The sequence below is a fragment of the Microtus oregoni genome, unplaced genomic scaffold (genome assembly GCF_018167655.1).
Source record: "Microtus oregoni isolate MIOR12 unplaced genomic scaffold, Mior012 000016F_ref0000370, whole genome shotgun sequence".
Taxonomy (NCBI): Eukaryota; Metazoa; Chordata; class Mammalia; order Rodentia; family Cricetidae; genus Microtus; species Microtus oregoni.
This window is the reverse complement of record NW_024543075.1, coordinates 14,787,725-14,813,886: the sequence shown is the minus strand read 5'-3', so window position 1 is coordinate 14,813,886 and position 26,162 is coordinate 14,787,725. Positions and strand designations below refer to the sequence as shown.

The following is a 26,162-nucleotide window of genomic DNA, read 5'->3' as shown; positions in this document are numbered from 1 at the left end:
AGTCATGTGCTCTTTGATGAATGGATTTAGAGCCATTTGTGACAAAAGAAATCCCCTCACACGTCACTCCTCTCTCTGTGTGTGTATTTACTAAAATATCTGAGCCTGGCATACCACAAATGTCTCAATAAGAAACAGGACCAGAGCCAGGCCTGATGATGCAGTTTGCAAGATGAGCTACTCAGGATGCTCAGACAGAAAAAAATCAAAAGGTTGACCTGCCTGGGCAACAGAACAAGTTCAAGGCCAGCCTGGGCAACTTAACAAGTTCTTGTCTCAATATATCACGTATATATTTTTTTAATTGTCTGGAATAGCTGGCTGATGGTGGTGCACACCTTTAATCCCAGCACTCGGAAAGCAGAGGCAGGTGGATCTGTGTGAGTTCGAGGCCAGCCTGGTCTACAGAGAGAGAGTGAGTTCCAGGAGAGCCAAGGCTACACAGAAAAACTCTGTCTTGAAATAAACAAAACAAACAAACAAGAAGACAATGTCTAGAATATAGCTCAATGATAGAGCACTTGCCCTGACTTCAGGCCTCAGTGTTTGTGGATGAGGAAGTGGGAGCCACAAGCTACATTACAGGGGCAAAACCTACAATCTCCAAGCTAGGGAGGAGGAGACAGGAGGATCAGGAGAGTTCAAGGTCATTCTCAACTACACAGCAAGTTCAAGACTAGCCTGGACTATGTGAGACCTCTACCTCAAAAAACATAGAAGCAAATAATTAAGACATAAAAGAAGGCTCTAACACTCTCTTAGTGGATAGAGGGTAAATATTGTGCAATGGCCTATCAAATGTTACATAAAGCCTTCTGAACCACTCAAATACTCTTGTCCCTGAATGCTTACACTCAAATGGAAGTTAAAAACGATATAAATGAGGCTCGGTAAGGCATAGTTTTTGTGACTATAACCTCATTTAACCAGACAGAAAAAAACCAATAGGATTTTTCTGTTTAACTTTTAGTTAACCTAAATCTTCAATTAAACAAAACTATGTAATTTGGTTGATCCTCTACTGCGGAAGGTTTCTAGTGGTTCTTGGGCAGTTCGAGAATTTGCAAACTCTCCTTTCAAATAGTTTGTATTTTTGAAAGAGACAGAAATACCCCTAAGTAAGAGAATAGCCAGGACCATGCATAGGAAATGATGTAGGAGAGCCTCTGTTGACAGAGTAAAGTGGGTAGACGCGAGTGTGGGGTCACCAAAGGCCATGAAAAATCAAATTGGAACCCCAAAAGTGCAGAGCTGAGTCCTCAGTCCACAGTCTGCACATGGAAGAGAGACCCAAAGAAGTGACTGAGGACATGGGAGGAAAGCACAGACAGCTTCTACAGGGAAGAGATCTGAACCCACCATCCCTGCAGCCCAGACAGCCCAGCTGAAGACTCCTGTAGGGATGTGTGACAGGGATGTGTGACAGCAAACACTACCAACTTGACAGGGCCTCGAATTGCGCAGGAGACAAACCTCTGGGCAAGTCTATGTGGGATCTTCTAGGTTAAATTCATAAAGGTGGGAGGGTACATCCTACAAAAGGGTACCCCATTAAATGAACTGCACAAAAAGAAGGACGGGGTGCCTTGTTCCTGACTCCATGCCTTTCCCATCATGATAGACTCAAACTGTTTTGAGTCCGAGTGAAAGCCTCCTTCAGTAAGCTGCTTTTGTTGAATAATAACAAGAATCGTAACTAAAATAGCAACCAATCAAATCTCTTCATTAGATACTATAACCAATAAAACTGTAAAACTTGGGAAGAAATGTTCCTTTCAAGAACTACGGCTGCGTAACCTTATGATGGATAATAAAAAAGGACCTACTTATCTGCGACAAAAATCAAACATAAGCCGCTCCTTTGCTCAGAGAAATATCTCCCAGGAAGAGACACTGAACTACCTAACGACCATTTCTGACACTGACTTTTTTCTTCCAGCCAGACACAGCTCCATCATATTAACTTTTTCTTTCCTCTTTAGCCAGTGTCATAAGCTGCCTTCTTTAAACAACGTTGCCTCTCTTTAAAAACATAATTTTCCAGGGCTGGAAAGGCATCTTAGCAGCTAAGAGCACATACTGCTCTCTCAGAGGACCTGAGTTCCGCCCTCAGCATCCACACTGGGTGGTAGACAACTGTCTATAACTCTAGCTCTGGGAGACCTGAGGCCCTCTTCTGGCCTCTACAACTGCCTGCCCTCTTTTGTACATATCCACACAGACACACTTAAGTACACAATTAAAAGTCTCCCTGCACAGACTAAGATTATTCAGAATAATCTTAGCTTCCAGAATAAGATGATTTACACCGCAGGCACCCGATAAAAGATAATGCTTAGGAACCCAAAAGATCCGCACCTGCGACCCCACAAAGGCTCTATAACCTGGCTACCTGGGAAACAGAACACAGTCATATATGACAGAAACAACCTTCTCAAATGACATCTTAGGGGTACAAAAAGGAGACAAGCTGATTCTCCTTGAGTGTGAGGAGAACAATACCCTCCCTGCTGTGGTTTTAAATGAGTTGTGCTAGAACAGACTGGGGGTGTACTGCTACCAAAAAGGCAAACTCACCAACAACATCGAGGTGGTAGGTGTGGTTGATGGACCCAAACTCATTCTCCACTAGGCAGGTATAATTGCCTTTGTCCGACGGGACCACGCTCTCCATGATAAGGCTCCAGTGCTGGTTTCGTACCTGGAAAAGCCAAAGGGAAGCTGATTACTGATAACAAACAGCACCAGATACCTGTAGTATTTTTCCTTGACTTAAAATGAAGTTGGCTGGGGCTGAGAGTTTAGCTCAGTAGACAGAACGTGTGTTCAACACGCATGTGGCCTGGGTTCAATCCCCAGGAAGTTGCTGGAAGTGGAGTGTAGAGGAACTGTAAACTGCCCTCGCAATTAACATTCAGAACGGTGATGAACAAAAGGAAAGGTTTCTCTAGAACTGGCAGGTATTGGCATACTTTGAACGCATAGGGCTATTCAGGGGTACACAAAGGTGTGCCCCTGTCTTAGATTCGAGGTTCCATTAGGAGAACCTACATGGCCAAAAGGACCAATCACAAAGCCACACAATGCCATACATCACTGGCAGGCAAACTCCTAAGGCTACCCTTCAGTGGGAGCCTGCAGTCCCCAGGGCACCACGGAACTACCTGGGGCCAACACTGATGATCACGGACTATATACCACACCTTCTGCCCTTGGGTCAGCTCTGTTCTTGTTCTCAGAGCCTCTTGTGTCTTTCTCTCAAGAAGCTTCAACTTGAATAAATGGCACATGTTCCTGGTTTTCCCAGAATTCCAGACATGGGAACTAGGACTCCTAGTTACGTATCTGTTTGTAAGTTCCTTGAGACACTCCAAAAGATAAGAAGCACATGTAAAACTGACCTATTATGAGTCCCAACCCAGTCTGTCAGCTCACACCAGGTTCTAATGAACTCGTCCTGTGAGAACCTAAACTAGAAAGTAAGGAGAACCACCGCATAGCCATGCACTTCTAAGAACAGGGGCAGGGCAGTTGTCCCATGATGCACCTGTGAACAGGGGTAAGAGTAGCCTGTCACTGTGACTGCAGAGTGGGGTCACTGCTACTGAGCTCACAGCCAAGATCATCATTCCCCAGCAGTGCATCACGTGGTGCCATTGGGGAGAGGAGCTGGATCACTCTTAACAACCCAAGCAAAGGGTCAGGAACGAGGCTGAGCAGTCACCCCGCTTAGATGATGCCACTGACCCCAACCCTTGCACAATCGTGGAGTTGCCTCAGAGTTCAGCACAGGAAGGTATCAGAGGAAAACTGACTCCCAAGCGAGGCAAGAGGAAAGAGGGAATGAATCTGAGGACTTAAGACTGATAACAGAGAAAGCCCGTGCTCTACTCAAAAGAATCACATTGGTCTCCTTGCAAGGCCTACAAAGCAGCCTGAGAGGAAGTCAGATGTCCTACCCCCAGCTAGAAGTTCCCTACTCCATGCAGTATAAGTGTCCCAATGGGGGAAACCCATGCCCCATTCCGTGGTCTTGCGGGAACCGATCTAACTCCTGCCCCAGGGTGCTACCTGAAGCTGTCACTCTGGGAGGTGGAGAGGAAGTGACCAGCTCTCTTGCAGAACTCAAGGCAGACCTTCTGCATCCCAGGATCTCAGGAATATCAGAAATGGCTCTCTCCTTGCCAGACACATGGAGGGTAATTTAGGGATGCAGCCACAGGCTCCAGAGTCACCAAGCCTCATAATCCAGCCTTGAGCCCTGCTGTAAATATTCAGTTCTTTGAGCCCCCGCTCAAATGTCATGCCCATAAGCCTTTAATCATGGCAGCGCCTCACTCTGGACCCCATCCAAACTGTCAATGTCTTTCTTGTGCCTGGATTCAGACTCTGGTACATGGCATATTCCAAATGGATTTGCCCCTGAACTGCAAAGGGAGGTGACGTTGGCTGCCCAAGACATCTGATTTTGGCTTGGGGCAGCAGAGTCTGGCAACTGCCTTTTGGGGTACCCCTCCCCACAACCTCCCTTGCAGAACACATGGTCAGTTAGGAGTTTCCTTGGGTCTATGACAGTCTAAGAAAGAGCCCTGAATATTAACTTCTTGGAGACACACTACAAATACCAATAAGTTAACATGGATAAAATATAAAATGCTATTACAATAAGAAGCACCTATACCAAGGTGGGTACCTCAACACTTCTAGAACCTTGTTATTCGCGCAATACCCCAGCAAAGCAGTGTTATTCATATTTTCTTTCCAACACCACTGCTCCCAGTTGAATTCCTTGACCACCATCAAACCCGCACTTTAAAGCTGGGGCATTTTTCAAACCGATGCTCTTAGAAGCTGCCCACAGTGGGACGTAGGTACTTCTATACGAGAGGAGAGCCTTATGTTAATTAGGGGCTGCTTAACAGCAAGTCCAACAACGACAGCAGCAACTCTGTAAGACACGGGAACCACAGGCCCCAAGTTCAGAAATGTATTAAATCAGTGTTTGCACATCAAGATTCTGTGTGACCCTTGCAGCCAGCACGTGAATGGCACCTCGCTCGCCCTTCCGCGTGCTCTTCTCAGTGTCTCAGATCTGCAGGACCACAGTTGTTTTGGCATTTGGGTCAAATGCATATACATTGTTTTCGCTTTCAGAGAACAGGGAATATAAATATACCCCCCGCCCCCCGTGGGGGGAAAAAAATCTGCTCAACCTCATTAGCAATCAGGGGAATGCAAATTAAAACAATAATGAGACACTTGTTCACCAGCTGATTAACAAAAATTAGGAAGATCGGTGTCACTTTAGAACTTGAATGAATGTAAGGGAAAACAGACACAAGTGGAGACTTGCGACAGAAAGCCAGAGAAAGCAGTCGAGGAATAATTTGGCGGCACCCATTAAAATTAATGACACTTTTTGTTGTTGTTTAAGGCTACGCCTGGGTATCTTGTCCACAGAAAATAATCAGTCTAGCCAACCAGCGAGTTCAAGACCTTGTTTCACAAAGTAAGATAGAAAGTGATTGAGGAGGACATTGGATGGCAACCTCCGGCCTCTGAACACGTGTGTGCACACGCAGGAACACACAGACACACGAACTGAAAGAGAAGGGCTCCTCAGCCATCTGATGATGGGTCCTAGATCCTGTTCTGGGGAATGCCCTGATCTGGCTCTCTCTAGCTGACCAAGAACAAAGGGCCAGGGACAGGAGGAATCCTGCATATAGCAACATTCCTGTGACTTTATTTTCACTCCTGCCCACAGCCAAATTTGTGTGGAATTCGTTATTTTCCAGCTGCCAAATAACAGAATTGGCGAACAGAGCTCCAAAACTATGTTCACCAAGGTCTTTCTTGAAATAACATTTCAGCACTGAAACAAAGCAGGCCAAAGCTAAACCCCTGAGTGCGTTAGCTTGGAACACGGAGAGCAGATTCCACAAATGCTCCACACCCCACCCACATGAAGACAGAAGGTGGTCTAGACAGTTTTTGCTGCTGTTGTTATTTTTGTTTGGTTTGGTTCCCCCTCCCCCCCCCCCCCGACTCTTTCTGCTATCTCGAACCTCTCTAAGTGCCTGTGAAGGCCTCAACTATGTTCAGGTGACAATAGGGTATGAAAATTTAACACCAAAACAAAATCAAAACATATCGCCAGAGAGTCAAAGGCCAAAGGCCCCAACTGTCACCTGGATGTTTGGCTTCCTCATTGCAAAACAACAAAATACTCAAAGATTTTCAAATACCCAGGTGTTTCACTACCAAGTGGAATAAACATCCAGAAGCTGCACTCTGAGCCAGCTCGAAGGAGGTGTCCATGTGTCAACAGATGCCCCCGTGACTTCCCAGAAAGCAGCAACCGCCGTAGCCTGGGCTTCAGAAAGGTGGTCCACAAACACCCTCACTATTCCGTCTCCAGCCCTATTTTCAGAGGGCTCCCAGGGATGTCAAACCATCCCTTCTGAATACAATTGCACACGGGGCTCACACGTGTAGAGGGACTGGCACTTGGGGTGGCTTGTCATCACCCAGAAATGACAGCAAACACTTGTTAATGCTTAAACAGGCATTGATGGGTAGCAGCGGTTTGTTTTGCAGGGGTGGGGAGTGTCCAGAGAGCAGGGCTGCACCATCAGCCTCTGCACCATCACTCGTGGAAACTAGAATCTCTTCACTCTGCCCAGTCGGCAACCCCTGAACCTCTGCAAAGGAGGCACACCCAAGGGTACCCACTCAACAGCCTGCTGCCTGAAGGTGCTAACAAAGTGGGTGGCAACAGGGCCTCCGACGTCTTTTGAACTCAGCTCTTTAACAATGCTGACCCTCAAGACCTAAACAAAGGATTGTCATATGATCCAGAAATTCCACGAAGGATATACCCCAAAGAACTGAAAACTACAACTCAGATACAGGCACACAAATTATAGCAAAAGCTGGTAGGTACATCCATCTGATGAGATAGTGATCAACCATAAACAGGAATCAAAACTTGACTCATACTAGAACTTAGATGAATCCTGAATACATTATTTGAAGTAAAATAAGCTGGGCATAAAAGGCAAACATCCTGCGATTACATTTACATTAGGTACTAAGAATAGGCAAATTCATAGACAAAAAAAATTAGACTTGAGGGTCTCAAGTGCTGGGGGAGGGGTTATTTCTTAATGGGTGCAGAGATCTTATGTGGAGCAACAAAAAAAATTTGGAGTTAATAAAAATGGATAAACAATATGGTATTATAGGTATTCTAGGACAATGTTTGGTGGGTTTTTAAGTCTCATAACCCAGAGAGGGGACAGAGTTGGAAGAACAAACACACATAGGCAGAGAGAGAGAAAGAAAGAGAATGACAGACAGACAGACAGACAGAGACAGAGAGAATCATGCTTCTGGTCAAGCTTTACTTAGAATCCAACTGCCATCCCCTCCCCTTTCTGCACATACTAAAATATCGAGATGCTAGTGGTGGTGCATTCCTATCGCCTAGTGCTAAGGGGGCAGAGGCAGGAGGATTGAATTTAAGGACAGCCTGGGTTACACAGTAAGTTGGAGACCAGTCACAGCTACCCAGTCTAATTAAATGGCAAGACTAAGTGGAGAATGCCGAATACTTCTATACTTAAATTAGTCTAGGTCCTTTTGGGAAGGTAGGGGTTGCTTTTGTGTGTGTGTGTGTGTGTGTGTGTGTGTGTGTGTGTGTGTGTGTGTGTTTCCTTTGAGACAGGGTTTCTCTATGTGGCCTTAGCTGTCCTTGGCTTTCCTGGAACTGGCTCTGTAGACCAGGCTGGCCCTAAACTCACAGAGATCCACCTGCCTCCCCCTTTTAAAAATACTAATTCTCTTTATTTTAATAATGTGTATTACATGGGAAAGAAATGTGCACACAAGTTCTGGTGCCCACAGAGGCCAGAGGCACACCAGATCTCTGGGTGCTGGGACCTGAACCTGGATTCTCTGCAAGAGCAGGACACGCTCTTCGCCACCAAGCCAACCCTCCAGCCTGAATTTTGGTTCCGTTTTGCATTGCTCTGATTTCAAGTGACTTTGTGTTTTCCCTTCTCCCTAAGACGGCCCCATGCACAGGTCATTCCAGAGCATGCTGGGATGTGGTGGCCAAGGGCCACAAAGTCATAAACAAGTAAGAAAACTTGCAGGGCTGGCCTGGCCATCAAAGCTGAGGTGGGCTCCAGAATGACAGGGTTTATGAAGAAAGAAGAAAAGCTGCACAAATAACCAATGTTCCTTTACGGAAACTTCCAGGTCACTGGCTTTCTGGGAAAACACACTGTGGAAAACTTGACACCTTGCTTCATTACAAAGCAAACAGGCAGGAGTCAGAGGAGTGTGGGGTTGGGACTTAGCAGGCCCTTTCTGAGGGGTAGAAGTTAGATGGGTCTCTTCAATTAAGTATCTCTTGAAGGATGGCACCGCTCAACAGGTAAAGGCAATTTCCTCCAAGATTGATGGCTTAAGTGTGGTTCCCTGGGACCCATCCAGTGGAAGAAGAGAATCAACTCGCTCCCACAGGTTGTCCTCTGGCCTCCACATGATCCGCCCCCTCCCTTAACACACAGTCAAATAAATAAGCTTTTCTTGTTTTTAAGTAGGTCTCTCCTTTCCACCTCTGAGGGAAGCTACAGCCTGTTCCAGACGGCGCCTCAGGTCAAATGTTGGCAGGTGCATTTGTTTAGAAGTTCACATAGCAATGAAGAAAATATCCAAAGGAGAACCCCACACAGGGACCAAGACACCCAACACTGTGCCTTGAAGATGCAGGGGAAGTCTCAAGTAGGCGGTGGTGCTACACCAGGAAGAGGGACCCAGCCCTGGAAGGTGTTGGTTGCGGGACCTCCCACACTTCAGGACCCGGGAACCCTGGGGCAGGTTTAACACATCTTTAGCAAGAATTATGCTTCAGGGAACCATGTTTGCCAAACTGAAAGCTGTTGACTTTCCTAGATCCCAGAAGCCCCTGGGGCTCCACAGAATCTCTAAATTTCCAGTATCACCAAAATGATGTCCCACTGGTATCAACCTTAATTGCCCTGTTGTGAAAATCTCTATTGCAACATCATTTACATTGGACAGGTCACCTCAGCGGCCACCAGACCACAACCTCCTTCTGCACACCGCAGAGAGAGATTAGAGAGCAGTGGGGTCAGGACCACACATTCCAAAGGCCAGCTTTCCCTTTGTCCTTTACACCCTTTTCCTCTATCTTTTGGGGGGTTGGCATGCATAAGTATATGTTTCTGTGCAAGTGTGTACAGATGCCAGAGGTCAAATTTGGGTACCCCATCCCCACATTATTTTTAGAGACAAGATCTCTCACCAAACTTGAGGCTCACTGATTTGAAAGGGCTCGCTGGTCAGTGAACCCCAGCCCTGGGGTCACAGGCACACACTAACATATCTGGCTTTTTTTATGGCTTCTGGTGTCAAACTTGGGGTTTGCACAGCGAGAGCGGTTTACCAGCTGAGCCATTTCCCCAGCCCTCAAAAAAAAAATTTTTTTTTAACATCAAAATGTCCTTCAGATTTAGAGTTTTGCCCCATCCATTCAAATTCCTTTCTTGGCCTCCAGTAACAGCTTAACACTAATTAACAAAAACCCTCAGGGTGGGGTGGGAGGGTTGGAGAAATACCGGGGATAGTTAAGAGCATTTGCAGCTCTTGCAGAGGACCCACGGGGCAGCTCACAACTGCAACTCCAGTTCCAGGGATCTGATGCCTTCTTCTGAACTCTGCAGACACCGGGCAGGCACGTGTGCACAAACACACATGCAGGCAATACTCAGACACATAAAACAAATTAGCTAAATCTTTAAAACAAAACAAAACAAAAAAAACACCCCAACAATCTGGGCATGTGTCCTCACAAGCTACAGCCATTCTTCGAGGTCCTCCTGGGTGTTCTTATTTAGCACGGTGTTGTCATGGTTAATTAAAACTACCTGCACCTGTTAAAAATCAAGGGCATTCCCTCATTAAGCCCCTGTGTCTAACAGCTCCATAATCGTAATCACTCACTCACATTTGCGAAATGTTCCTTATCCATAATAATGATGTGCAGCCCATTTATTTTAAGACCAAGAGTCTCTGGAGACTCACAGGCTCGCTTTGTACCTGCTGAGAGGTTGTCTTCCCAAGCAGAATTTGGATCTGACCACCGCTCTCACAGTAAAACAGCTCTTAAGTCAACCGTTCCGACGGCATCGATTCTGAGTTTCCGCGAGCCGGAGCGGACACAGTTTAAGTGGTGTGACCCTCCTTTTCTTTTCTTTTCTTTTCTTTTCTTTTCTTTTCTTTTTTATAACTTATTTAACTTTATTTTATGTGCACTGGCGTAAAGGCAAGAGATTCCCTTGGAACTGGAGTTGCAGACAGCTGTGAGCTGTCATGTGGGTGCTGGGAGTTGAACCTGGGTCCTCTGGAAGAGCACCCAGCTCTTAACTACTCAGCCATCTTTCTAGCCCCCATGGGCCTCCTTTTCTAAGCAGCAAGGACTAATAAAATCTGTCTACTTGTTAATTTTACTTACTTCTTTTAGGGTCTAAACTAAGAAGAAAAGGACAAATCAACCTCATGATTCCTGCTTCCACCAACAAGTAGGAGTCCCCGTTGATGATGGGAGAGTTTCCATGTCTGAGGTTTAGCAGAACTGCCCTTCTTTGGTCCTACCCTCAACTGTCCCCAAAATTGAGACAGACTTACAGGCTTTCCCCTATCTTTCTCTGGGTTTGGGCCTCTACATGTTCATTTTTAAAGGTTAAAATCAAATGGCCAAAATTACAGAAGCAAATAACCCTTTGAGGACGAAAGCCTGTTCAGCCAGGCCCCGATCTCTGACAACAGGAAAGAAGCCCACAGAAGCTCAGCAGGCTGGCGTGGGGGCTGGGTCCCACAGTACCAGGTTACACACGGGAGAGACCGTTCTTCCACACACCCTGATGCTGCTTCCATGAACACCTCTCCCACCGGCTTTCAAGAACTGGGCATGGGTGACGTCTATTTACCCACACTGAGAAGTTCTTAGATGGGTCTTAGTGATACCCACACTCTTGGCCTTCATGCCCTTGGTTCATCTCCTCCCTGGGGACCCATTTAATAAGGGGGAAGAGCAAAAGAGCTGGGACATTGCTTCCATGATGAGGTTACAGGAGGCTGTGACATATTTGTTCTTCTGCTCTAGCTCCTAGTCTGCTGACCCTGAAGATGGCAACTGTCATGCTGTCACCTGCTCTGCGTTGGCCCATGTGACAAAAAGCAAGAAAGTAGATCCTAATGGCAACTGAACAGTTCCCTCCCTGGTATATCCTTGGAGGGAAAACCCAGCCTTGGCTAAAACCTTGCACCATCCTGGGAGAGACCAAAAGACCCCACCAGCTGTACTTGATGTGCAGCAGGACTGTGAGGTACTGACTGCAAAGCCCCAACCTGGTGCAGCTTGTTACACAGCAACCGATAACTAATACACCCTCACCTCTTCCAAATGCACAGCAGACCTCATAATAAGGTTACCTTAAATCCTCTCTGCATGCAAAAGTCTTAAAATTCTGTCTGCGCTGAGTAATTTGAAAACTCCATCTCTTCCTCCCCCTCAAAAAAAAGTCAACTAACTAATCCTCAAGCTTTTTCTGCTCCCCTTTTTGGTTTGTTTGTTTGTTTTGGTGGTTGTTGTTGTATGTAGCCCTGGCTATCCTGGAGCTCATTATGTAGACCAGGCTAGCTTGGAACTCAAAGAGCTCTGCCGGCCTCTGCCTGCTGGGTCCTCTGATTAAAAGCATATGCTACCACACTGGCTCTCCTTTACCTCTATTCTGCCACTACACTAGTACTCCATTTCCCTGCCTATCCCCTCACTGTGCTAATACTCCATTTCCTTGCCTATTCGCCCATTGTGCTAATACCACGTCTCCTTTCATGCCCACCTGACGCAGCATGCACTTGTGACTTCATCTTTATCAGCAGCCTCCAAATGCCAGCTCTTACATTGGCCTCCCTGCCATACCAGGGTCCTTTGACTTAGGCCACATCCAGCCCTGCTTGCGTTAGCTTCCCCAGTGCCTAAACATTGTCCTAAATAAGGATACTCAATCAGTGATGCTGAAATGGGTGAGCAAAACCACAAGGAGTATCCCCAGGGGTGTTTAATCAATGATGCTGAATGGGGGAGCAAAACTATACTTAGCATCCCAGGAGCCTTCTCCGGGATGTCATAGACATCCTGTTGCCCAACTCCCCACTGAGTGACAAGACTAAATTTTAGGCCATTCTCTGATGGCCAAATATCTCTGGCGATGGAGGATGGGGAGTTGCTGCCTCGGTCATTGTTCAGCGTCTCCCCCTGATAACAAATACTAGCTCATACTCCCTCCTCTAATCCAAGCGATTCCCTCTTGATACAACCCCGCCCTTACAGGGCAGCTGCACCAGTTCACGTTTTACAGACCATAAAGCATATAGAAAACAGACCCTCAACTTTCGACCCCCTGGTTATTAGACTTTCCTCATGTAAACAAGAAGGAAAACGGGGACTAACTTTAAAACCACAGGGGCGTCCAGGGTGATCTTTCAAACATACCAAACAGTGACGCGATCAATTACAGTAATTACGTCTTTTGAAAAATACATATTCCTTCTGGTCCTGCCAACTTCAGAGGACTTTAAAAAAAAAAATAAACATCTCAGAAACACAGGGCTTCAGGCGCTCAGTCCTACCTTATAGCCTCCAATGCGATGCTCCTGCTTAAACTCCTTCCCATTTTTCAGCCACCTCATTGTGGGCGTTGGATTCCCCCCAGCTGGACAGCGGAATTTCACTGTGTTGGCGGCAGGGACAGCATGCAGCCGCTTCTCCATCTTTTCTGTGTTGGTCCAGTATGGTGCTCCTGAATGGGGAAGACAATGAGATGCATGTAGATGAAGGGACAGCCTCGTGTCTTCCAGGAAGGTAAGTTGGCTTTGAGGCACAGGAAAGCATCTGATTTTTCTTTGGACTCCTTGGATAATATTTATGTTAGGGAAATATTTTCAGAAGTCTGGTCCAGCTGGCCTAGCAGAAAGTCCCCAGAGGGGCTGCTTATTGGGTTATGACTATTAACTGGGGGAAAAAAAAAAAAACATTTGAAGCACCTTCTCTCTGGCTCCAGTCTGGTGCCAAAAAATAATTTCATGTCAAATCATGCTTTAAAATGCTACTTCATATTCAGAGAAACAATCCACGTAACAGCAAGAGCTCAGCCCTTCAAAAACACATCATTTTAGACCGCCGCACCTATTAAATAGTCATATATACACACTGTAAAAATAAATTGTCCTTGGAGACCACATAAACTTACCCATCAGAACGTTATTTCTTTGTGGGCATGGGCAGAGGGGTACGAGCACATGTGCACCTGTGTGAGGCCAGAGGTCAACCTTAAGTGACGTCCCTCAAATGCCAAAAACTAAGCGCCTTATTTTTTGAGACAGGTCTCTCAGTGGCCTGGAACTTACCCAGCAAGTTAGGCTGGCCCACCATTGAGCTCCCAGGGATCTGTGTGTCCCACTTCCCCAGCATTGGGATTACAAGCATGTGGCATCATGCCAGGCTTTTTCTAACATGGGTTCTGGGGATCTAAGTCAGGTCCTTTATACATGGATCTAACGCTCTAGACAGCCAGAGCAGTCTTGTAAATGGCCATCAATAGCCTGAGTTCTCATCTGAGCATGGTAAAATAATCTTGGGAGCCATCATTAACCTCCTAGTATCCTGTACAATAAATCAAAAAACTGTATAGATAAGTATATCTTAATTATTTAATGAAAGAGATCTTTTGTCTTTCCAGGGGTGGCAATGCCATGCCTAAACTTCATAGCAGGCAACTAATCAAATGCTAAATAAAAGTCATGGCCCCTAAACGGCCTTCACAGTCACAGGAACAAGTGATTTTAAAAGCCCAGAAAAAAAGAAAGGTCTTTTAGTGACCATTCTATAAGCATTCTATAAGCAGGCGCTACATCATCAATCCAGAGCACTGCTACTGATTCTTCATGCCTGTACTAATGGCTCCAGGCTTTTAGTGACCCAATGTGTGCTTGCCAGGCACTGTTCTAGAAGCTTGTGCATGCTTAACATGTGAATCACCTCAACAGCTCAATGAGGAGCTACTATCATCCCTGCTGCAGGCCAAGGAAACTGAGTCCCTGAGACCTGACCTCCAAAGAGCCACAGCACCAAAAGTCATGCAGCTGAGATTCAACCAAGATCAGTCTGAGGCCCAAGTCCCAGTTCTTGGCCCTGGTCTCCTGGCTAACACAGACCAGCTTCAGCAGGAAGCCATGCCTTCCATCATACTTTCTAGACACTGAAAACTAGACTCTGAAACAGTCAGTGGGGGACAGACACTTCAACCTCCAGTATTGTTCAGAACGTTTACTGAACATCTGGGCAACAAATATACTTCCCATGCGATGAAGGACGGCAGGAGCAGCACACACACTCCACAAACCAGAGGCAAAATAGTCACAGCCAGGGAACCTATTTGGCAGCCTCCCCTCTAGCATATGCTGCGAGAGGTTCAACCTGAACAGCAGGCTCTCCTGTTACACTCACTCTCTGGAGCAACTGCCCCTGCCCCTGGCTGCCTTGCCTGTGTTTGACACCTGCTATGAGAGGTGGAGCTGGGATGTCTTATCAAGGACACACTGTATCTTCTTCAGGCTGATGCATGCCCAAGTGTCAAGGTGGTGGGATTTAGGTGGTAACATCATGACGCCAAGGCTGTGCAAAACCACAGCTGCTCATCCATTTGGAGAAGAGGGAAATCAGGGAAGGAAGGGAGCAGAAGGGAGGGGAGGGGAAGGAAGGGGAGAGGAGGGGTATGGAGGCCAAGGGAGAAGAAAAGAGGCTGCACTATTTCCTTTCCATCCAGTTGCATTTACGATATGCATCGTGAGGACCTTGTAGCTTGGGCACTGGATGCATGTAAACACATCTATTCTTCTGAGAGCTCACCAGGGGACCACTGGACTCCCACTTATCACAAGACCCCAAGGGCCTGGCATATCCTGAAACAATCTCAATCATCTTTCATTTTAAAAGCTTCTACTTAGAGAAATCCATCCAAAGCCACTGAAAGCAGCCATTGAGATCCCAAAATAAATAATGAGCTTTGTCCCTACACAAAGACTTTAACAAATCTGACCTAAATGGAAAGCATACCTCAGGCTGTCAGGTGTCCGGACTCATGTCATTGTTTAAGTAAACACAATGGCCTATTCACATGAATTAGCTAAATATTAATGCAGTCACTCAGATAGCATCAATTACTGCTGGGCTGAGCTCTGGAATGTGCTTTAAAAAAAAAAAGAAATCAACAAATAGGTGCTTACAAACCATTAGGCATGATTTTCATGTTCTCTGAAATCAAAAAGTAGGGGTTGGCCTCAGGAACTAGGAATGTTCTTTTCCACTCTAAGCCATCAATGAGGCTTACCACGGCAGGGGACTGACCCCCAGCCACACACAATGTGCTGTCCTGACTTGTGCCAGCAGCACGCTGGCCACCCAAGCCTTTGTCCTGGTAGCCAAGCCAAGGCACAACTTAAGGAAGAGGATAAAAGACCGCTGCTGGCATTTCTAGCAGGTCGCTGCTTTCCTAGAGTAAAACCGTACGTAGAAAATCTGTTCTCACGAAACAGACCCTGGCCGCACACCACGGTGTGGGCGTCGCTTCTTGTCTCAGCCTCAGGGACCCACGGTGGGTGGGGGCACTATGAAACCCAATCACTCTGGGGCTGCAGCTGGAACTGAATTTCACAACAGTCCTCCAGGAGCCGAAAGGTCATTGAGCTAAGCTGTTCAAGGTGCCAGAGCCAGGAAAGGGCTGTCCCAATGCTCTACCGGGCTTCTGACTTTCTGGCCACTGCCACTCTGCTGAGTACTACGTCGTCGGTACAACAGCCCTTGCAACTGAGCTTCTGCTTGGGATATCAAGTGTATATATTATTAAAAAATAAACACGATACTTGGAGAAGAGATAAATCTATTTTATTATTCATAATAATAACACATTTTAAAAAAATTTATGGCTCTTTCTGATATAAACTTAAAGGACTTACATAATCTAGAAAAATAACACTCCTACAGGACCATCCTACTGTGTTTCCTTCTGTAACAGTCTCCTGCCCCTTGAGACAGTCTTGTCATGTAGTATCAAACTCAAGATCCTGCCTCATCCTCCTTGGTGCTGGAATCGTGGGTCCAACAGTCCAGATTCTGCAGACTCTCCTCAATATTCCCTGCCATTTCCACAAAGTAACCACGTCCAAACGTCCAGGCACCAAAAAAGTAGCATATACATCCAGAGAATCAAGGACCAGGCATCTTGGGGGAGCCAAGCCAGCCTTTTCCCTACCGACACTTGGGAGCACTTCAGCAATTCCATGGGGAGCAGGAACTGCTGCCAGGGAGTAAAAGCCTGCAGATGCGGAGTAGGTCCTGGTACCTAGCAGATGGCCACACGCTGGTTACTCAACAACCTGACTGGGATGGAATCAGTAAAGCCAAGAACACATGAAGCTGCCTGAAATCAGGACCTCGAGCAGCTGCCTCCCTTAGGGATACACGGCACACAATCCAAGTCACATGACTCATAAGAGCGGAACCTCCAAAGGCGGGAAAATGTGAAGCACACCGAGCCACTTGGGAAGTGAAAGAATGGCCTTCCCTTTGGCTCTGATGTTCACAGATCTCCTCATGGCATACACAGCAAAAGAAAAAAAAAATGTTCTGTTAGTCACAAGATACAAACAACAAACAAATCAAAAGAACAGTGAGAAGCAGCCTAAGTAAGTAAGATCCCATCAGAAAGATACAGGCAACCCACCGAGAACTCTCCTCCTTGATACCAGCTCTCATCACCTCTGGGTGATTGTGTTAAGTCAATTTTCACTCTACCAAAACGCAACTGAGTAAAGAGAGGCCCTAACTCCACTCACAGCCCTCCCAAGTACCCCATGGCCATCCTTCACCATTCTGTCCCACCATGGAGGCCCGCACTTCCTCCTCTGTAAGGGTTGCTTCGTCATCACCAATGCCAGCTTCCACACTGGGTGTCCATCCTTGAAAGTCCACCTGCTGGTGGCTGCCAGCTAGCAAGCGGAGAACAAAGTAGGCTACCGCTTGAGCTGCAGACAGGGTGTGAGGACGGATGACTGGGAAAAGCTTTGCTATAAACCAGGGAAGCTATTCTGATAAGGTTCTAATATTCTTTCCAGGCATCTGTGAGCTACGCAGGTATTGATTTTGTCAACAAATGGGAGGGCTGCAGGGGTTTCTGGCCCTGCAATTTAAACTTAATGATAAAATGTAAGCCGCTGGGCCTGCCCCGTAAAAACCCGTACACGGCCCAGTATTGACATCTCAGGTTTACAAGCTGTTCTCTGTTCAGAACCTAAATGCAAACACAGCCCAATATTTTCAAGGGAAAACTGGGACTCATATTACAATGTTACTCCATCTGGCTTGATGACTGACAGGATCAATGTCACCCAGAAAGGTTAAGTGATCGGATCAAGGTCACAAAGCCAGAGGCCAGACCAAGGCTAGCCCCGAGTCCCCAACTCCCTTAGCAATGCTCTTCAAGCACAGCAGGCTGCCCTGTGAACTCTCCCACAGTAATTAAGTCAAAAGTTCAAGATTTATGTGAGCCGGGGACACTGATGACTGCCAACTTTATTTTTATTGATGCAGAAATTTGAAAACGCACGGGCTGTTTCAGCTCTTAGATCAAGTCTCCCCAACTCCCTAAAGCCTCACTAAGGCCCCTGCCTTACGTCTATAATTAGGCCTTTTAAAAATATCTCTAATCAGGCCATCTGAATGCTATGCCCCCTGATATGTTCGGGTTTTGTTTTGGGGGTTTGTTTTGTTTTGCTTTTTAATATCACCGTTCTTACAGCAGGCTGTCATTCGTCAGCTTTTGGTTTGATATAAACCGAGAGAAATCAAATCCAGTAGAGTTAGAGATGGGTTGGGGTGGGTGGGGACTTAGAAAAGAGCGTTGTCTTAGTCACTGTTCTAGCGCTGTGAAGAGACTCCATGACCAAGGCAATTTTTTATAAGAGAAGGCATTTAACTGGAGCTGGCTTCTAGGTTCAGAAGTTTAGTCCATCATTATCACGGAGGGGAGCAGACATGGTGCTGGAGAAGTAGCTGAGAGTTCTACATCCTGATCCACAGGCAGAGAGAAAAACAGAGACTGGCAAGGGTTTTTGAAACCTCAAAGCCTATCCCCAGTGGCACACTTTCTCCAACAAGGCCACACCTCCTAATCCTTCTCAAAGAGAGCCATTCCCTGGTGAGGAAATATTCAAATATATAAACCTTTCGGAGCCGTTCCTATTCAAACCACCACAGGGACAGTCTGGCTTCCAGAAATCTCTATCTAATAGCCCACTACCACTGATGTGTTTTAGCCAAAACACATAGTGGGTGGGGGTGGGGTATGGTCAGTCACTCACAAGAGAAATAACTAAAGTCCCCTGGAAGGTTCCACAGAATTCTCAGGGCCTGCTACAAGCAAGGCTGTTCCATCCACTGACAGTGCAGCTGGCCAGGGAGGGCCACCATCAGCACCTTCTGTCCTGAGGCACCTGGGCCCACCTATGGATGAGGTTTTCATTAGGAGGAATTTCCAGAACATTCGACAGCCCACCCACTTGGTCTTTTTCACCCTTTTCAATTCCTACATTCAACAGCTTGGATACCATCTCTTCCAAGTCTAAAAAAAAAAAACAAAAAAAAAAAAAAAAAAAAACAACCACATCAGAGCGATGGTGACTCAGGGCTGTTAGCAGGGACAGGCATTACACTAAAGAGTCTGGGACCTCAGACAATGCACTTTGGCTTTCCCTAGTGCCTCCTAACTTCCCACCCCATCCCCACCCCCTGACGCTGAGTCCCCCTCCTGGAAAAAGAAAAAAGTAAGATCTGCCGCTTTTCTCTCTCAGGTGGAGTAAGCGGCATTTGCAGACCTCAACAAAAATGAGACCAAAATGAAAAATATCCCTTGTCACTAGAAAGGACAACTCCAAAAATGGGAATCTTGATGCTGCTGTCCTGTTATGGAGCCAAACTTCTGGTCAAACACCACCAACCCGAGAACTAACCCTCAGAATCTTCAGAAACAATCACGTTAAACACAAGAGCAAGGAAATCAATATATTTTTTTAAAACCTCCATAAATCTGCTGCCAGATCATCTACAAAGACACTTAAATTCCCAGGAAAGGCAAGAACTAGGTGAATTCCCTTTCCCGTGCTGATGCAGAAATGTGGAATCTTTCAGGACCCTCAACCTGGATGAGTTTCAAAATTCAGCGTTTGAATTGGTAACATTTGGTCCAGAGAAAACAAGCTGAACCTCCACTTATGATGACATCACAGGATTGCTAGTGCTGGCAAGGTATGAGGACATCAAGCTAGTCAGCTAAAATGTGACCTGGGGACACCCTTCACACCGGCGACAGAAGGATTTGACATAAAAGAGGATGGGTGGGGAGCCCTATCCATCCAGCCATCAGCCCATGCAGGGATGCACAGTGTGTGTGTGTAACCGGATGTTAGGAGATGCTAAATTTTAAAGAGGTCTTAGGGTCACTAGGTCTGAGAAATCCCGGGACAGACCATTAAACAGATGTTTCCCTAGAAGACCCCTCAGAACGTGGATGGTGTTGTTGGACTCGCTCTCTAAGCAAGGATCACAGCACGAGGTGTTTCCTAAACTTCCTACAGGATTCAAGTCACTTTCAGCAAAAACTTACTCTGAACTAGGGTTCCAGAGAATATTCTTTAAGAAACAGTGGCTTGGTTTCTTTAGATGTGGACCAGATCTGAACATGGCTCTCTTTTAAGGTGAGACCCATAAAAGATGCTTGGGAAGCTTGGAAAGCCAAAAACAAACATTCATTCTCTACCAGGCTGGTCCTTGCTCTAGAGAAAACAATGGGTTATTGAAAAAGGCAGGCCCGAGATGCGATGCCAGGTCCCGTGGTAGACAATGTCACAAGGTACAACAGATGATTTTCTACAGCCTGTATGAATGAGGTAGGCTCCACTCTCTGAACATGATCAGGAAGAACAGAGTTAGAAGTTAGGAGCAACCCAAGCGCTCAAGAATATCCACCTAAAACATCAAACAGCATCTTCTAATTAAGGCCACCAGCTTCTTAACCAAAACCACATTGTTCTGCCTCATTCCATTTGGGTTTCTTTCTTTGTTTTCTGCTCATTAGTGATGAACAATCTCGTGACTTCATTTTAACGTCTTAATTCTTTTTCTTAAACATGAGTGTGTGTGGGTGTGTACATGCATACACATTCATGCTGACTGTGCTGGCTAGTTTTATGTCAACTTGACACAAGTTGGAGTCATCTGAGAGGAGGGAAGCTCAATTAAGAAAATGCCTCCGTAAGATCACCCTGTAGGCAATCCTGTAGGAATTTTCTTAAATAGTGATTAATGGGGGTGGGGTCCAGCCCATTTTCTGTGGTCCCACCCCTGGGCTGGTGTTCCTAGGTTCTATAAAAAAAAGCGGGTTGAGCAAGCCATGGAGAACAAGCGAGTGAGCACCTCTCCTCCATGGCCTCTGCTTCTGCTCCTGTCTCTAGGTTCCTGTCCTCACTGCTTTTACCTGTTAAATGGAGATGTGGGTGAAACAAACCCTTTTCTCCTCAGCTTGCTTTGGTCATGGTGTCTTATCACAGCAATAGTAACCCTAACTAAGACATTGACTATGGGTGTCTGATCTCACTTTGCATAAGGGGGGTTCCGAGAACTAACCCAGGTTCGGTGCCAAGCACCCTTCTCCCCTGAAGGTGCCAAGCACTGAAGTATCTCCCAGCCCTCTTCTTAATTCTTGGTTGTTGTTTTTGTGCTTAGACTTGGTTACCATGCTTTCTGCACTCCACGCAGAACTCTGCTGGTCAGGGAAGCTTGTCTTCCTACACTGAGCCAACAAAACCAGATAAATGACCATCTAGCAACCTGGCAGAAGGAATCACTTGGACATTTTTCAAGCTGGATAACAGAAGCTTGAAACACGCAATGTCCCAAAGGGAAACAGGAAAATGGCACTCACAAACCCAAGACTACCACAGTGGGCACAGCTACCAGGGCACCCCTGGCTAACTTGACTCAAGTTGAATATTCAAGTACACTCCAGTGGCATCTCCAGATAACAGTGGCATCACGGGAATCAACGTGGACACAAGAATGTCTGCAGGTGTCTGAAAATGCAGAGAACTCAGAGCTTCTGCATTTTCTATAGGAATCGGGTCAGGTATTCGACACTTGAGTTGGAAAAAAAAAAAAAAGAAGAAGTTTGAACAGTAGCATCCCCTTTCCCTCTTTGCCAAATATCCTAGCCCCAACATTCTTGGGTCCACACACACAGACTACAGCTGCTTAATCTCAGCTGCCCCAGGCTGCACCTGTGAATCAGACCAGGCTAATCACACTAACAGATGGCAGAGGCCAAGTCGCCAGCTAAGAACTGCTATCACTTTAACTAGCATCTAAGGTTTCACCGGCCCCTCCCTGCAGCAGTGTCTCTCTGGTACAGCTAACACCAGCCCTTAATCACCACACTGCACACATCTCGGGGACAGAGCCGGTGTCATTTGAGAGCTAATTACCAAAAGCCCCGTTGCAAGGTGAAAGTGTGGCAAGTTCTCTATGGGGTGGCACCTTTAGGCGCTGTGCTCTGCTACCCAGCCCATCTACACAGTCGCTGAGCCATTATGCAAGTAGTCGTAGCAATATCCCTAGAGGTCCCCAACAGGCAGACTCCCAAACACTAGAAGATTCCAATCACTCAGCCTCGGTTATAATATAACCTATACCTGCTGTTACACGCTATGACATCATGTGTGCTCCTGATGATGTCGTCAGCGACCCAGCACAGAACAGTTCCCAGGTGTGCCAGCAAAACCAAGGAGGTGAGACTTGATGTCTCAATCAATCATAGAGGCACCCACACATGGTATCACATGAGAGCTGTAAACAATTGTGCAAACATGATCATACCACCACCACCACCACCACCACCCCGTGGGGACCTGGGATGCCCATGGGTACTAGGCATCGAGTGGCTGGACACTTCCCTTTGTTCCTAAGACAATTTTCTGGTAACTATAAGAAGACTCGCTGCTTCTGCATTAGGGGTTACTGGAGGCAGTACCTGAGCCAGGGCCAGCCCCACTGCCCTCCAGAGTCAGTTGGGAGGGCTCTGCCTCCTGCTTCAGGGAGAGCCAAAGCAGCAACTACGAACATTCTGCTGAATCCATGCTGTTATCAGAGGATAGTAAGAAAAGTAACAAGCCTTTGCGAGGCTGTCACAACTCATAAGGAACACACTTTCACTTGCCTTCTTGGTTTTCATGAATGTGACTGGTGGTATGTGCTTATTTAGGGCAAGTGTGTGTGTGTGTGTGTGTGTGTGTGTGTGTGTGTGTCCCTAACATAGCAGTTCTCACACCCTAATGTGAAATGAAACACACACACACAGAGAGACATGGACACACCCCCCACACACACCTCCACTAACTAGCTAGGTCTGAAGAAAAACGTAAGGAACATGCATCTCTAGAGAGTTCCCAAGTGATATCAACACTGCTGGTCTGGGCACACTTTGAAAACCAAAGTGTTCACTCTCCCAAAAATAAAAATTATATTCTCCAAATCATTTCTCCTTATGCCCAAACCATTGAAACTTAAGAACAGAGCCAAATCTTCATTGGAGTGACAGTATTTATCCTAGGATTTAACGACACTCTCTCCATTAGCTAGCCCAGGCTAAGAGTTGGTGTTTTCAATGAATGGTACAGGAATAACTGACCATCCAGAGGCAAGAGAAAATGAATCTCGACGCAGACCTTGCAAATAGATCACAACTGGAGTATAAATGAAAAGCCCAAACTGTGAAGCCCCAAGGAGCGAAAGGACTGCCCTTGGGTTTGCTCCTGACGTCTTAGAGACGACCCCAAAGCATGAGAGCCAATAAACGAGCCTTAAAAATGCTTGCTCTGGGCCGGGCGATGGTGGCGCATGCCTTTAATCCCAGCACTCAGGGAGGCAGAGAGGCAAGTGGATCTCTGTGAGTTCAAGGCCAGCCTAGTCTACAGAGTGAATGCCAGGAGTCCAGAACAGCCAGAGTTACAAAGAGAAACCCTGTCTCAAAAGAAACAAACAATAACGAGGGGGGGGGAGTGGGGGGGAGTGGGGGAAAGCTTGCTCTGGGAGATGGTGTTGAAAGAAAGGTATTTGCACACCAGGAGAGAAAATGTGAAAAGAGAAAATGGAGCAGAGGACTGCCGTCCAAAATACACAAACTCTTGAAACTCAACAATAACAAAACAAACAACTCGTTTAAAAAATAAGCCAAAGCAATCACCAGACACTCACCAAAGACACATGGAGATGGCAATCGGGCACATCTCAAGATGCTTCCTGACCTTGTCACAGAAATCCATAGCACCAGCATCCCCAAAGGCTGGCAAGGATGCAGCGCGAGGGGAGTGCTCCTTCATGGATGGCGGCAACGCATAATGTTGTGGCTGCTTTGAAAAGCGGTTTGGCAAGCTTCCAATGAATCTGAACTTACCACAGCATCTAACAGTTACGATCCAAGGAGAAGAGGAAATGTGTATCTAAACAAACCCACACCTAGTGTGTGGCATCTCTGCTCATGCCTGCCAAAACTAGGCAACAACCAAGATATCTTTCAACGGAGGGATACAAAAACTTTGCACATACAGATAACATTAAGTACTAAGGAAAAAATAAGCTGAATTTACGGAAAATTCAGAAAAAAAAATGTAATGCATATCCCTAGGGGGACGGTGCCAATCTGAAAAGCCTACATGGTAGATGAATCTAACATGTGATATTTCTGAACAGGCAAAGTTATGGAAAGATGGATGGTGGCTAAGAGCTGGGCGTGTGTGTGTGGTGTATATAAGTGATGCCCAGCAAGTTTAGGACAGTAAAATTTGGGTGACAGCACAATGCTAGAGACATATTATTCACAGTCCCAGGGCCTACAATGAACCCTGATGATCACAGACCTTGGACTCCAGGCTGAGCTGAGGTGGGCTCTTCGGAGGTCTCAAGTGTTGTACACAACAAGAGACGCTACACTTGGGGCCAGGAGAAGTATGTGGGTAATCTCTTAATTTTGCTGTGAGCTATTTGAATCATACCCTCTTTCTTTCGGTCCTCCTGCCTCCACCTCTGAAGCTGAGACTACACGCAGGTACCACTGTGCTCAGTCACGTAGTGCTGGGGGTTGCAAGCAGGCCTTCGCACATGCGAGGGTAAGCACTTCACCAATCAAGGTACGTCGCCAGCCCTAAACACATAGTTTTAAGGCCATGGGTTCATTTTAATAATGAATTGCTGTTATTCATGACTCACTGAATTCACTTGTGACGAAAAAAATATATCCTTTCGCAATAATGCTAAATACCACAGGCATGGGGGTGAAAAGCAAAACAAAAGAAACTGCCCTCTTCACAACAGTCCAGCCATGCCTGGAGAACGTTACCGATTCTGTGTTCTGCTTCTTTGTGGAACAAACATTCCCAAGCACTGAGCCTTTGGAGCACACGCTCCCCTTCACTCTCTCTAACTGGAGCACATTCTCCCCTTTGCTCTCTCTAACTGGAGTACATGCCATTCCTTCCTTTCTCATCACCATCCTCAAGGTAAAGCATCCTTTCTTCTCCTCAGCAAGAGGCAACGTTGCAAAGGCTAGGGTCTCTCAGCTTTAGAACGCTCATATTCTGGATCAGAGAATTTTGTTAAACTATATACCATGTATAAGGAACATCTCGGACCTCCAGCCACAAGCCGCCCCCAGGCCCTAGGAGGACTTTCCAAAATAGATCAGTCAGGCAAGGTCGCTCACACCTGTGGGCCCCACTACCCGAGAGGCTCATGGAAGGATCGCACAAGCCCAGGAGTTCAAGTCCAGCCCGAGCAACAAAGATGAGACCTTGTCTCCATAAATGGATATGATACATCAGTAGTAGCAGTGAGATACTCCAGGGAGGGAGGGAGAGTCAACCCTCCCCCCCCCAAGTCAAGAAAGGCATGATGGGAGTTACGAAGAAAACCAAGATGGCCACAAGTCCTACGAACACCAGGAGACGGAAGAAGAGAGTAAAACCACAGACAGAAGGAGTGTTTGGAAGAGAGCTGTTGACACAAGAAGAAAGGACAAGTGGCGAGGGGTGGACAGAAACACAGTTTATTCTCAAGTTGGAAAACAGGGACAGCAGACATAGTGGAGGAGGGGGGTGTGAGGGCCAAGGGACACAGCGCGGCGGTTCGGAGGTAAGGGCGGTTCGGAGGTAAGGGCTCCCCTCGTCACTCCTCTCTCGGGGACCTCTGGAGGCAGGTTACTTACTCTGGTTGTTCCTGTTCTCACTGACAAAGTCTTCGGAGCTATCTGTGTCGTCCTCGTCATCTCCGGACGAGATGGCATCTGCATTCAAAAGAACATATCCATGGATGTGTTTGCAGAAGTAAGTCACCATCACCTGCAGCTGTGCGGCCCAACCGGGTACCCAAGAGCCCAGGAGGAGTGTCAGAGACTTTAGTGGCTTGAGGGTCTCAGTGACTCAGGGTTTTCTCCTTTCTAAACTCACTCTAAAACTAGGGTGGACTGAGCTTCAAAAACTGTTCAAATCCCTTTCCATTTTTTAAAAATTTTGAAATATTTATTTTTTCTTTCGTGTGCACTGGTGTTGTGCTTGTACACAGTCTGTGTGAGGGTGTTGGATGGATCCCTTGAAACAGACAGTTGTGAGCTGCCATGTGGGTGCTGAGAATTGAACCCAGGACCCCTGGATTCAATTCAGAGCAGTCAGTGCTCCTAACTGCTGAGTCACTTTTCCAGCCCCATGCCACCCCCGACAAATTTTGACTCCATACTAGCCAAACATTGGTTTTATTTCCCTTTTTCAGCATTTGGGGCTCCCTTCAAGATAGAAATAACTCCCTCACAAAACTCAGGTTCCTTTGGGGGCCTTCTGATTGCTAACTAACATTCTGAAGGAGAATTCCCAGCGGGCCACAGAAGAGGCCTGCTGCTACCCATCCCCTTCAC

At 46.6% G+C, this 26,162-nt stretch overlaps 1 protein-coding gene across 12 annotated transcripts in view; it reads right to left on the bottom strand.

Annotated features, from left to right (window-relative positions):
• Fgfr2 (fibroblast growth factor receptor 2) overlaps positions 1-26,162 on the bottom strand; it is a 105,565-nt gene that overhangs the window by 54,940 nt on the left and 24,463 nt on the right. For 8 of the 12 annotated variants that reach the window (XM_041666244.1, XM_041666246.1, XM_041666245.1 and 5 more), the window contains 3 exons: positions 25,461-25,538; positions 12,727-12,896; positions 2,578-2,701 (listed from right to left, as the gene is read on the bottom strand). In XM_041666244.1, the coding sequence (XP_041522178.1) occupies positions 2,578-2,701; positions 12,727-12,896; positions 25,461-25,538 (372 nt within the window). Of the gene's footprint in view, positions 1-2,577; positions 2,702-12,726; positions 12,897-23,455; positions 23,566-25,460; positions 25,539-26,162 lie in introns of those variants that run through there. The other 4 variants (XM_041666253.1, XM_041666254.1, XM_041666255.1 and 1 more) reach the window with 2 other exon arrangements.